Source organism: Saccostrea echinata, unplaced genomic scaffold, assembly GCF_033153115.1.
Source record: "Saccostrea echinata isolate AGI-Se365-2 ecotype Australia unplaced genomic scaffold, CSIRO_AGI_Sech_v1 ptg000062l, whole genome shotgun sequence".
In the NCBI taxonomy this organism is placed as follows: domain Eukaryota; kingdom Metazoa; phylum Mollusca; class Bivalvia; order Ostreida; family Ostreidae; genus Saccostrea; species Saccostrea echinata.
In genome coordinates this window covers 5,558,376-5,571,949 of record NW_026889811.1, presented here as the reverse complement: position 1 = coordinate 5,571,949, position 13,574 = coordinate 5,558,376, and the positions used below count along the sequence as shown (strand labels likewise).

Here is a 13,574-nt window from a genome sequence, read left to right as displayed (position 1 = left end):
ATGTAACTAATGTAAATTTAAAGTTTTCTCTTTTTGACTAAAAGTAGATTCAACTATATATATCAACAATGTTGATTGAGATGATGTTAAAAGTTTACCAGGTACTGGAAAAAGAGTGGACATTCACACTTAATACAAAGACTGTACTTGTGACCAGAAGGTTTGTCATGACCTCGACTCATTTTTGCTACCTGAAGGTCGCTTTCAGAAAAATAGAACAAGTCTGGTCCATAACTTTGTAGGTAAGAAACATTTGATGCAGAACTGTTCTTGCAAAGAGGTAGAATTTTGTGAGCTCACTCACAGTTACCTCTAGTTTTATTAGTTCTGAGCCTGAGGATCATGTGATGAAAGAGAAGATTCATTCAAAAATATAATTCAAAAATTATGATCATTTTCACAAGTGGTAGACTAGATATAATTTGAAATCATGAATCCAGAATGAGGCTGATTTTGGAAATGTGACACTGAGTGAAGACAATCAAAATGAATGTGATCACAAGTAAGAAATATGTCAATCCGTACCTTTACAAAGGAGTTACACATGTATAAAGAAGATCTGACCTTTGATTGATGAACAGGCAGTGAAAATTAAAACAAATTTAATTCCTTTATGAAATATTTTGCAATACACACAACATATAAAATAACTGAATTTGATTTTAAAAAATAAAATGACTTGATTTTTCCAGTTTTAATAACAAAAATAGTTTATCTGGAATGAGCTAAATTTCCCGCTCATCTGAATCATATTCAATTTAAATCTTTTGAATGTCCAAGTGTTGCTGGCCTTGGGGATAATAAATGCAATGAACATGTACTTCATTGGTGTTTGATACTCCAGTACAGTCAGTGTTAACAAAGCCTTCACTATTTCCATCCTGTCCTCCGCCAGTAAGTAATTATACTGTTTACTGTAAATACAGAACTGTTCTCTCATCCTCTGTCACCTCCAGAGGTCCTTGTTCCAGTCTTTCCAGTTTTCTTCATGGTTTCCTCTGTCACAACCACTCTTGTAAAGGTAACCTACAAAGTTATAAGGCAATTTTGAGACTTATTGAGTAAACTGAATGGAGTATTCCTCCAGCAAAAAAGTACCTTTAAACAATGATGTTGATTGCTTACTGTGGTTTCATTAATTTTTGTGGGGATCGGTGCAATTTTGTTGATGTATAAGTGTAGACGTACATTTTTCCATTTGGGATTAATTTCTGCTATGTACGCGGTCACAATTTTTCTGCGGAAATTTGTCACAGAGTACTTAAAATTCATTAAGGATATATAACGCCAAAACAAAAAATCCATGTAATTTTATACTTTAAACAGAAAAAATGATTCCACAGAATTATGAACCTATGGAAAAAAATATGTTAACAGCACATCAAAATTCAAAGACAGCTACCTCTTCCTATTCTATCATTAGTAAAATATGAGGTTCATTTATCGCCTAATTTTGTGGTCTGACTCAACCATCCAAACAGGGAAAATTTGTATAATGAAAAATTATGAAACCACAGTAGAAGTAACAAGAAGTTACGAACATCCATGTAAATCGTAAAGAAGCTGTGTTAAAATTTTTTGTTAATAAAGAATATTTTACACACAAAGTTATACATTATACACAAAAAGATTTGCATTATACATACAGTTATACATTAAACGCATAAAATTATACATACAAGAGTTCTCGATCTTCACAATCATTCCCAGTAATGCCTCCTTACATATTGATCTGCCAAGGTAAACCAGAAGTTCCCCAACATGCTGAGCAAGCCAGTCCTCTGGCACTGAGGGTTTCTCCTCTGTTTCTGATTGTCCATTTTGCACATCATCTAACTTTCTTAATTTTGATGCAGTTGTTTGAGAAGTTACTTCCCCTGAATTGTGCTCTGATTTCACCTAAAATGAAATTCTTTTAAAAATCACCCAATTTTATCCCCCAGATTTTTCACTGAAGATCTTGTTGCTATTTTTTCTTTTCATCTGCTTTAAATTAAGCATTTCTAGATTGATACACCTGTTAAATTATCATCTGTGAAAATTAAACTTAAATATGATGTTTTATCCAAAAGACATGTGAAGGGTGAATTAAAAAAAAATGACCACCAAACTGAATTTTTTTGGCAAAATTCAACTACTTATAACATATTTTTCACTTATATCATCATATTGCAAATGCATTCTAGTTTAAAATCCTGAAGTGGCAATAGAATAGACAATTGGATTAAAAAGTTTCAGAATTTTTATTAGTAAAATTTCTTTTGAAAAAAGAAAATATCATTACACCTTAAAAGACTTTCTAAAATACAGTATCACAAGGAATTATAGTTTTTTATGCTTCAAAATGGTAAAATGGGTATAAATGATTAAATCTAGACCTTGAATGAGTATCTTCTCTTGTACATGTGACAAAAAATTGGCTTTTTGATTGTTATTTTACATTATTTTTTCAATTCTGGTTTGAAAAGTTTTAATATGAAAAAAATATGAAGCAATAAAATTCCCCAAAATTCACTTTTTGTCCGTTCAAGTCAATTCTTTAAATCTAAGCCAAAAAAGAATTGTTATATACGAGTTCTCTTACAAAAAATACTAGATTTTGAAGTCACCCTATGTTACATTATTGTGTTGCACTCCTGACATCTGATATGTATTTTATTTAACATTGTTTTAAAAATTATAACACACAATAACCCATTCTTGCTTTGTAAATCAATTTGTCGTGTTGATATTTTTCATCGTTTACAGCAAGTTTTTCATATTTTGAAGACCTTAAAACAAGATTATTTGCAAAGTGTAATATATATAAATTGTATTTAAAATATATGTGATATGATGAAAACTATTCCCTGAATTGACTGTAAACTTTCTGTAATTTGTTGATAGACATAGTGTTTTGAACATCAAATAGCATCAAGCATTTTTTTTCAACTTATTTTTTAGAAAAGATAGTTAAAAAGCATCGGTAATTATGAAGCAGTTTTGTTGCACTCCTGACTGCAGTAAAGTTTAAAATTAAAACCATAGAACACAAAAGTTCATAAAGTGTTGGCAACATCAAGTGGTAATGAAGTTGTGCAATACTTATAGTCCAATACTTCATAATTAAAACAGATGAACGTATTTAAAATTCGCATTTTATCTGGAATTATACCCTATTTTATGCCAAAAAACTAGCATAAATTTATATTTAGAAGATAAAATATATTTTAAAACATATTTTCCTTTAGAAGACAAACACAGTAACCCACCAGAAAAATTCAACTCATCATTTTTTCTTTATTTTTATTCTTATTGGATGATTTATAATTCTAACATATTTGTTGCACTCCTGACCAAAAGCATTGGGGCCTTTAAAGTAGAATTGTGAAGTGAAAATTACATAAGAACTTGTTCTGTTGTTTCAGTGAAGTTGAGGAGGAATTACTTGAATTTTATGACAATGTTTTAGTGTGTTTATTTTTAATGTTCATTAAAAAAATCACAAAAAAGATAAAAACACATCTGAATTGATAAAATTGAAAAAGGAAGGATTTTGATAATACAACTGTCAATAATATAGCATTAAATTATACGAAAAGATCATTATTAATTAATGAATACTTCTAAGCATGAATAGAAGTCTTTTCGTCACAGAACTTGAATCTTTAAAAAAAATGTGTTGCACTCCTGACCATAGAAATATGGATCTGAAGCACAGACAGATCCTGTAATTGATACATCTATTTTGTAAAAATGTTCTTTGTGTCTTTATTTTCCAAAATAAAAATCAGAAAATCATATAATGATAATAGTTTTTTCATGCTTGGAAGCAAAACATCAAATGTTGCACTCCTGACATTTTTGGGTATGCACATATACTTGACTCTCATTAATGCTGCTTGTGATTTATATAACATTTTTAAGTTTTAAAATGTATATCAGTTATTATTTTACACTTCCAAAATTCTTTTTTGTCTTAATTTTCTATCAGAATTTTACAATCGATGTTTTTTTGGCAACACTACATTTTTTCTGTTGCACTCCTGACATGGTATAACATTTTTTTAAACATCAGCCATGACCGCAACTTGATTAAACAAAAGTTTCAACAGTACACATTTAAAGCTCAATACTTTGAATATTATCAGGAAAGTCTTTATTTTCAACATGAAGCATTATTTTTTATTTCACAGATCTCCAAAAAATATTGAAATTTCAAAATGTCACAAAAAGGTGTTGCACTCCTGACAATTTTAGCATCATTTTTGGGCATAACATTTTTGTTAATTGAGATATCAACGAGATATTTGGCAGGTATTTAGACACTATCTAAAGACATATGCTGAGACATAGAAATCTATTTTCATTGCCTGTATTTTGAGTGTGGGTTGATAAATATGCGTTTGGTCATTTTTTTTTAATTCATTCTGAAGTACAATTGGCCGACACAAATGTACTGTATAAAGCCTTATTTTCATAATGGTATTATTCTTGCTACTTTCATGATACTAAGCATAACAATAAAATCATGAGAATAAAACAGTAATGAAACTATTTTGTATAGATAATGAGTAAACAGGGGAGGAGACAGAAAAATGACCAAAAGAGAGAGAAAAAAAGAAATGGAGCAAAAACATGTTTTAATAAGAAAACATGAAAATAATGAGCAAAATCAAAGCTGTACATAGTATTTTATGCATACACCAAATATCCTCCCCTTCTAATTAATTCAATCAAATTTTCAATACCCCAAAAAATAAATGAATAAATAAAATAAAATGGATAAGACACATCACAACAAAATAAATTTCATTTTAAATTACCTTACATTCTGCCAGACAATATTTTTTTTTTAGGCTTTTCTGTGCTAAAACATATAATATCTGTTGTTGATGACATTTTTTGTTGAATATTCTGGCACACTCTTTGTCAACTGATGGTTGACCTCTGTAATAAAAATACATGTATATGATTAAGTATATGACCACATGCAATATTCCACAAAGGACAAGCAAGACTTTTTCTTTTCACAGTTTTCAAATTGTACATCATATATGATGGATAAAATTTTCAGGGACTCAGTTTCAGAAATTACCGTAGTGTTATACCATTTTATGTTTCATCAGTGCTGCCATAAAATCTGTTCTTATATGGATGGATCATCTACCGTATAAGCAGAAATTTTTGGCAATTTAAATTTCTCAAATAGTTCCTACTGCATTGTAGCTTACCATTATGTTTCAAATTTTCATAAAATCGTTAAAATTACTCTTTGCAAAAATTATGTATTGATTCTTCAGGACAAATCACTAAATCTTGATAAAATTTCCATTTTTATGCTATATCCTTTATACTTTCATAATGTAATGATTTAATTCTTTGTAGTTTATAAAGTGTAAACTGCCCCACCCAGTTTATACTGTATAAATTGGGTAGCTATTAAGTTCATTCCCTAACTAGCTCACACACTACAGTGGGAGAAGAACTATGATTGTTATTATATTCTCCTTAACACTCAATTATCTAAACTTTCTTACCATCTTCCTCCTTTCCCTTTATCTAACCACTTCTCTCTTTATGATTCCAAACCTCCCCCTCCCAATTTAACACAAGTTTTTTTCCTGACACATGTACAACACTTCCTTCAAGTCTGAAATTCTTTGGTGTTTGAGGTTAGCCCAGGAACTTATGCAAAACATGCATCACTATATATCAGACAGTACTAATATGACATTCGTTTCAAATATCTGAAGAAACTGCTCAAACAAACACTGATACTTTGGCCTTGAAACTGTCCACTTTTCCTTCAGCATATATACCATAAACTTACACCAAATTTCTTAAAAAAGGCAACATAGGTTGACAAAAAATGCAAAAGAAACTTTTTATGCAGCTTAAACCCTTCATCACAGAATCAATCAACTTACAGGGGACTTTGAATTGCTTCCTTCCAATTATAAACTTGTACGAAGGAAAGCAGACCAAAAAGCTTGGCTCCAAGTTACAATCCTTCTAAAAAAAAAAAAGTGAGGGGCTTTAAGAACTGGAATATTATTATTATTTTTTTTTTTTTGGCATAAAAAAATTCTCTGCACAACTATCAATCAGAAAGTTGCTGATTCCGCTTACTCTTAACCCTGCTTTTCTGTTCTGACGTGTGTGGGGAGAGTCAAAGTCATACTGTTATCCTGGTGTTCGGTTATCCTGGAATTCCCTGCAACCAGCTGACGAAAATGTGATTTAAACTTCCAGCAACAAATCTACTGAGCTTCAATCAAAGGTTAGACTCTTAAAATTATGAAGTAACATTTAGAGGATGAGAAAGTTGTGGCACCAGATGGTTGCAGAGAATTTAGTAATTCTGGGTTTATCGTCTCTCTCCTTACATGTCAAATTATAAGAGTTAAGGGAATAAGAAGTGAGAATAATCTTGGATTAACTACTGTAGAGCAGCACTTTTCAGCTCCGCAATGCTCTTCATAAGCCACTTCATTTTCATCTGCTCCTGACCAATTAAAATAAAGTGTTACAGTTAGTGGATTTATTTCAAAATGACATATTATTCTGTTAAAAAATGTCCATCTCTTACACATTTAAAATGTCATTGAATTTATTTGCATCCTGTAGTTTTTCTTCTACTGGTGATGAAAACAAGAAAGTGAGAGGGTTAACTTCTGCCTTGATTGATTGATTGTATATTGTTTTACGTCCCATTCGAGAACTTCTGCCTAATAGATTCATTGTTTAAATTATTCATATTTCCAAAAATATCTGCCTGTTCACTGAGATCGCACTTTCTTATTTGAATATATCATGTGTTTAGTAACAATATCTGTTGGTAGAAGATACTGATTTCGAATACCATGTTTGTCAATTACACTTTTGGTCCATCCACAGGTAGAACATAAAGTGGCATCCTCAGTTGAGCTTGATGCAAGTCTTTTGGATAATATACCGGTAATTTTGAATTATAAACCAACAATTACTGTTTCATGCAGGTCTCAAAGACTGCGAGAAGGACTATTACCCTCTGCAGACTGCACGGATTAGGAACTACTGAGGATATTCAAAGACTTTGGCAATATGGCGGGAATATACCATCGGGTTCGACATACACTTGATAAAGACATTCGTAATCTCTCGGATATTTTCATAGAGAGGTTTATTATTTGAGGAAACGGCCGAGTATTTACGGTTGGAGGTAAACATTGGATAGTGTCGACTGTCGTATTTTCAACGTTTGAAAAGCCAAAAGGAATGCCACCCAGACATCAACATATGTGAGATTACAAATGGCAAATACAGAGGATTTAGAAGTGTTCAGACAGAGATGGAAAGAGGAAGTAAACAGAAAACAAAGCAATCTACTTAGAGGAAACGCGGACGGTGGGACTACAAGTAATGAGGGGAAGAATTCTGCGTCAAGTTCTAGAAATCATAACGTGACAACACCACCAAACCCCGTCAACATTAAATTTAACGATAATATTATCGCCTCCAATTCTAGTGATGATAGTTTGAATAGCAAACGAGAGGTTGCTTATTATCCGTTTGACATTGTAATCTGTTAAAAGATGGACAAAATCCTCAGATAGAGAATCAACAGACGGGCAAAAAAGAATCAGTTGTTGATAAAAAGTGTCTAAAGAGACATAAAGATCGACAATTAAATGATAAATCTGTCAAGAAATTCAAACTGAAAGATATATTCTCAAATAAACATGGTGTAAATGATGGATCAGACAAAATCAGAGAAAGAATCTTGGACAAATTCATTTCGGACTTGGTAAAATCTGTGTTTTAATATAATCAGCTGAAAGTGCATGTATTTTTTCTCATGTTTAGTATAGAAATTTAACTACATTGAAAAGTTGCAATGTCCTCTAACCATTGAAGTGTGTCTGGAGAAGTTGAGATGAGGTTAGAGACTGTTATACCCCTGTCGATTGCTGCAGTGCATCATTTGTTATGGGACTGGTCATGAAATCTTTTAGAGGTTCATCCTTAGGTAACCATATTCTGCATGGGACAAACTTTCATGAATGATGCATCTTGGGATGCTTGCTAATGTCCAGTCATACTTCTGATTTGATCTATATGGATATATTCAAAATTAGTGGCAAGGATAGAATTTTTGGAGCAGATCCATTTCCAAATAACTATAAGCCTTAAAAGGTCCAAGTTTGCATGTTTGATACATGTTGAGATGCTTACAATCATTTATTATTCATATGACCTATATTTTGTGTATGCTTGCATGGTCATTTAAGTTTATGAAGCAGGACTCCCATACAATGGTAAGTCTGGCTGGGACTAAACTTGACTGGCTGATGCATCTGCAGTCTTACTTCAGATGCCATATTTTCAAGATGTGTAAATTAAACACTGTTATGTACTCATTAAGTAATGAGTACTGTAAAAGCAGAAATATTCATTGGGGATTTAATTTCAATTATTTCGTTGTTAACAATTACCAACAAAATTAAATCCCATATGAAAAAATTTTATATGACTATTTTGAATAGGGTTACTTTTGAAACAACAAAATTTAATGCTCATGAAACCTTTTTATATGAATGAAATTTTATCCCAACAAAAAATTTGTGCTTCTACAGTATTATTGAAAGTTCATTTGATTTGAGATTTTTTCCTAAGTTATTACATTCATTTAGGTGAACTATGTAATTATCTTTAATATCTATGCCATTCTTGTGGGTTTGTTTTAGCAGTGTACTCGATAACTGCATGTAGTAGATTTGGCTCAGAGGTCACAAAGTTATAATATAGACATAACTGTAGTTATCATGGTTATTTTATTTTTTTCAGGATGAGATTAATGAGATTCCATTCTTTGACTTGTCCATTCCAAGAGAAGTAGGAATCAAAATATTCCAGCATCTCAGTATGTCAGATTTATGCAGGTGTGCCCAGGTGAGTCAGAAATAAAATGACATCCTTACTAGTAACTGGCTAAAAATTACCCAGAAAAAAGGTTAAACATCCTCAGATATGGTGTTTCTTTTTTCTTCATCAGGTCAGCAAGAGTTGGAAAAGCCTGGCCGAAGATGAATTTTTGTGGTGTAAGATTTGCCATGATCTTGGCTATGAAGAGGATATCCTTACTATAGAAAAGGTCAATTGGAAAGACATAGTCAGGCAGAATCTCAACAGGAAAAGAAGTATTCTTTCAAACTGGAAGGTAAAACTCTCAAAGAATTTACCTGGTAATCAGAGGGGTCTTCAATGTCTTAAAATTCCTTTGAATTTACTGTGAAATCACTACTGATAATTTTTGTGGGGTGAAATTTCAAATGTTTGACAACTCAACGCTTTATCAACCTTGACATCAAATCCCCACAAAACGGACCTTTTTTCCTCAAACCACATAAATTTGACACCACAAAAACTTGTGATTTTATAGTTTATGAAGTAAATGAAGAAACATTTGGAATTATGTTTATTAAATTAAATAGTCTCATTATATTTATGTTAAGAGAGTAAAGCTATAAATTAAGCATTCAACATTAAAATGATGCTTACAGGAGAGAAAAGGAGATGTCCGACAACTTCAGCACTTGCCTGGTGGAATCTTGTGTTCTGTACACTCTTACCTCAATATTGTTGCTGCAGGGTAAGGTTTTTCATGTTCAATTTTTTTTTACCTCTCCAGTCTTCTCCAATATATTCCAAAATTTACAAAACACCTCCACTGAGGGAGGAGTTTATATTTTATTGTTTGTTGACAAAATTTTATGTGTGGTTTTTAGTGTAAAAGATAAAGACCTCATAACTGACATTAAGTGTATAGATTTGAAGAGATTTTGATCTAGATAATATGGGACCTTTTTATTTGGGAAGAAGGAAAACAGGCAAATAGCACAAGTCAGAAGTGGTTGAAGTTTGAAATTTTCAATCACTCTTATATGGTGCAAAAACATGTATAAGATGTAGTAAGATTGTACTATCTTAAATTATATTTGTATTTTGTTGATTTCTTTACTTCTGTTTAGGTATACAAAAGGAGATATCAAAGTATGGGATCTAGAAAATGAAGAGGACTTTATACTGCAGCCTTCTAACACATCCCTCATTATCGATGAAGAAGAAGAGGAAGGCACAATTACAAATTTTGTCACCAAAGTTTCTACATCCAAAAACATGGTAGCTGCCGTGTTTCAACAAGGTTTGTTTTAGCATAATTTCAGGTAGTTGGAGGAATTATGTGGCATTTTGAACAGAAACACATAGAAAAATACAATGCGAATATAACTTTAGGGGGTCTGACATTAATGAATACATATGTTGAATATGTACTGTTAGTACCATATTGTAAATAATTTCAACCACAAGTTCAACATTCTTTTTTTTCCTCCAGGAAATGTTGATGTTTGGCAACTTCAGGGAAATCAGACACAGCCATGTTATACATTTGTTGACGGCCATTCCAAACGGATATCTCACCTCTGTTTATCAAATTTGTCAGACACCATGGTTACAGCTGCTGGGCCATTTGTTCATATGCATCGTAGGAAATCTGGTTTATTCCAAACACAACAAATAGATGTTCAACAGTGGGTAAGAATACTAGACAAAATATTAGATTTTGTAAAATATTGTGCTTTTGGGAAAAAAATCTGCACTTGACCCAGGTCTTTAATCAGAATGACCTTAGTTATTGTACAAAAGTTGTGAAAAGATAGACATTTAATACTAGTACATTTAAGCCAAAAACTAAATGTCTCCCAATCTTGTGGTCATTAAAATATGCAAATATCCTAGCATTCAATTATCTTTCTTCCAAATGTGAATTGGGAAGGGGAATGGGAATCTATTTTTCTGTGTTTATCTATCTCATGTTCTCATACTTATATAGGTCCAGCATATTGAGTTGTTTGAGCCACCAACTGCTCCTCCACATGTTGCTATATCCACATGGTTCAAAGTCTCTTTATACAACATGGAAACTCCAGATCAACAGTGTACAGAGATACATAATATTGTAGATCTGAACATATCAGCCATTGATGTATCTGAAGAAAGCAATATTCTAGCAGTTGCTCTGAAGCAGAAGGTATTGTGGTAATCAAGCAAATTTTAAGAATTGTGGCCCCTTGTTTTAAGGGTCTTATTGGTTGGGGTGCAGTGATTTATGGCCTATTGTAACTGTCCTATCCATCCATCATACAAAAAATTGTTAAAATTTTAAAGTAATACATTTTGGTGCAAAAGTTTGCAGTTTCTCAAAACATTAAAGTTCAAGGTCAAAATTGTGAGATCAAAAACCATCACACATTTGGAAGGGTATTATCAGATGTAATTTACTTGTAAAAATGTGGCAGCAATGTCTCTTCAGTTGCAAAAGCTATGGTTAAAGTTAAATTTTTGAAAAGTAGGTCAAGGTCATGAATTAGTACATTCTGAAAGGTCTTGCCACAGGTAAGGCACATACAAACTATGAAAGCCTATATCTTCTCTCATTCAGAAGTTTTTCCGATATTTATTTTTTTTGAGAAGTAAGTCAAACTTCAAGGTCAAGGTCATTAGGACAAAAGTCATAGTACATACTGAAAGGCCTTTCAACAGGTAGGGCACCTTAGTAATAAAAGCTTACCTTCTCTCATGTAAAAGTTATTACCAATGATATTTTTTTTAAAGAAGGTCAAACTTGAAGGTCTTGAGGTTAAAAGTCATAGTGCACTCTGTAAGTTATTGATTCCCCACAAGACAACTGTTAAGAAACTAAAATATACATGGTACTTGATTTGAGGGTCAGGATGTCAAAGTTAAAACTTGAATTATCAAGACCTTTATCCCTGGTATTTGTTTTACTTATGTTATAGATGTGAAGTTAAACTGAACTCAAGAAGGAGATGTTGATACATGTATCATAAGTTTGCCGAAGTGCGTGCACATGTACATGAATAATCATCAGAAACATTCTTTTTTTCCAGGTAAAGATATATGATATTCATTCGAAGAGGGAGGTACAGGATTTGTATGGGCACACCAGAGAAATATCATGTATGAATTTACGAAACAGTCCCATCAATCAAATAGTTACTGGCAGTGTAGATAGGAGGTATAATATATTCTGTATAGACTATTTAGTGCACTCATGAATTAGCACTTTTGAGGATTTCACATATTTTGGCTATAATAAATCTTATAGCAAACAACTTTACCAAAATCTGATCACTGTATGCTTGGAAATTTTTACAAAGCATTATTTAAATAAATAAAATCCATTTCAAAAATGACTTTTACCAATACGTGTATTTCATGATACATACATGTGTTTAACCTAGAATTGCACATATTCTATTTTACAAATGACTCTTTTTACAAATGGTTGATAATTACAAGTATGTTGATTTCAGGGTGCGTGTTTATGACATCAGAACCAGTAATCCTGTAGCTTCCTTTACTGGGCACATGTACGAGGTAACGTCCGTACAGATGGATGACTGGAAGGTCGTCTCTGGAGGATTTGGGGGGTTTGTTTATGTGTGGGACCTCCGCATGGCTCGTAAACTTTGGGAAATTCACAGCAGGTATTATAAACAGTTCAAATTGTAAATACAAAATATGTCTATTGTTAGAACAAATTCAGTACCTGTGTGTTATAACAGAATGTAGATTAATTGATGCAAGTTTATTTTCAAGTTATGCATTCGAATGAAATTTCAAATGAAATTGATACTTCTGTGAAAGCATCAACTGACACCTTCTGTTGTATATTGTAATTAAATTACAATCTAGATGACCCCGATATGGCTTTCAAACTCCACTCAATTACCAGTAATAAAAAGAATTTTGCTCTCCACTGTACACAGCCTTATGTTTTATTGCCATTTTACTCCGACAGTCATTTTAATGACAGAATACAGCTTAGTTAAGAAATATCACTTCAGTGAAATTTAACTATGAATTGAAGTAAAGGCAAAAAAAACAAAGAACCAAAATCATAACTGATGGAAATGTTTTTTTTGAAGCCACAAATATAACTATTTTTGAAATTGTTTACATGTTTAACAGAACATTTTACTCTTGATTGGGCTGAGAATAATTCATAGGTCAGTTTCCCTTTTGAGAGATAACTGTGTAGATTAATCATATCTTGCATATATAATGTAAGTATGAGTAAATGTATTTTTGTTTTTCAGACACCCTGTTAGACACTGTAAATTTTCTGAAGACAAACTTGTAGTTGGAAACGTACCATCGTCAAAATGTCCTGTTGTTGATGAATATGAGAACATCACACATCGAAAGTAACTATTCATTTATTTTAAGTCAATTATCTATTTAATACTAAGTAAATATTATCTGAAAAAAGGATTGTTAGTTTGCATTTGTTTATTTTCACTGTTGTAGATACAGAGGAGGGATACAGGTGTACGATTTCTCTAGGGACCAGCTGACTGAGGGGATACCCGACATCTGTCTGTCTACCTATGATGAGCCTAGTGCTTCCAGCTACAACATGGCACTAGTGAATCCATATGACAAAATATGAGCAAAATTACAGTGACAAATAAAAGACTAAATACATTGTTTAAATATTTAATAATGTTTCTCAAATATCTGTTTGG

At 32.1% G+C, this 13,574-nt stretch overlaps 1 protein-coding gene across 1 annotated transcript; it reads left to right on the top strand.

Annotated features, from left to right (window-relative positions):
• Positions 1-7,211: 7,211 nt before the first annotated feature.
• Positions 7,212-13,555, top strand: LOC133175367 (F-box/WD repeat-containing protein 8-like). Its single transcript, XM_061310461.1, is given in 12 exon segments — positions 7,212-7,536; positions 7,539-7,768; positions 8,809-8,913; positions 9,017-9,181; positions 9,525-9,613; positions 9,993-10,165; positions 10,358-10,557; positions 10,856-11,053; positions 11,934-12,061; positions 12,360-12,533; positions 13,146-13,253; positions 13,357-13,555. Coding segments are annotated over 12 exon segments (1,974 nt in total). The 5' UTR covers positions 7,212-7,274; the 3' UTR covers positions 13,499-13,555.
• The last annotated feature ends 19 nt before the right edge of the window (positions 13,556-13,574 follow it).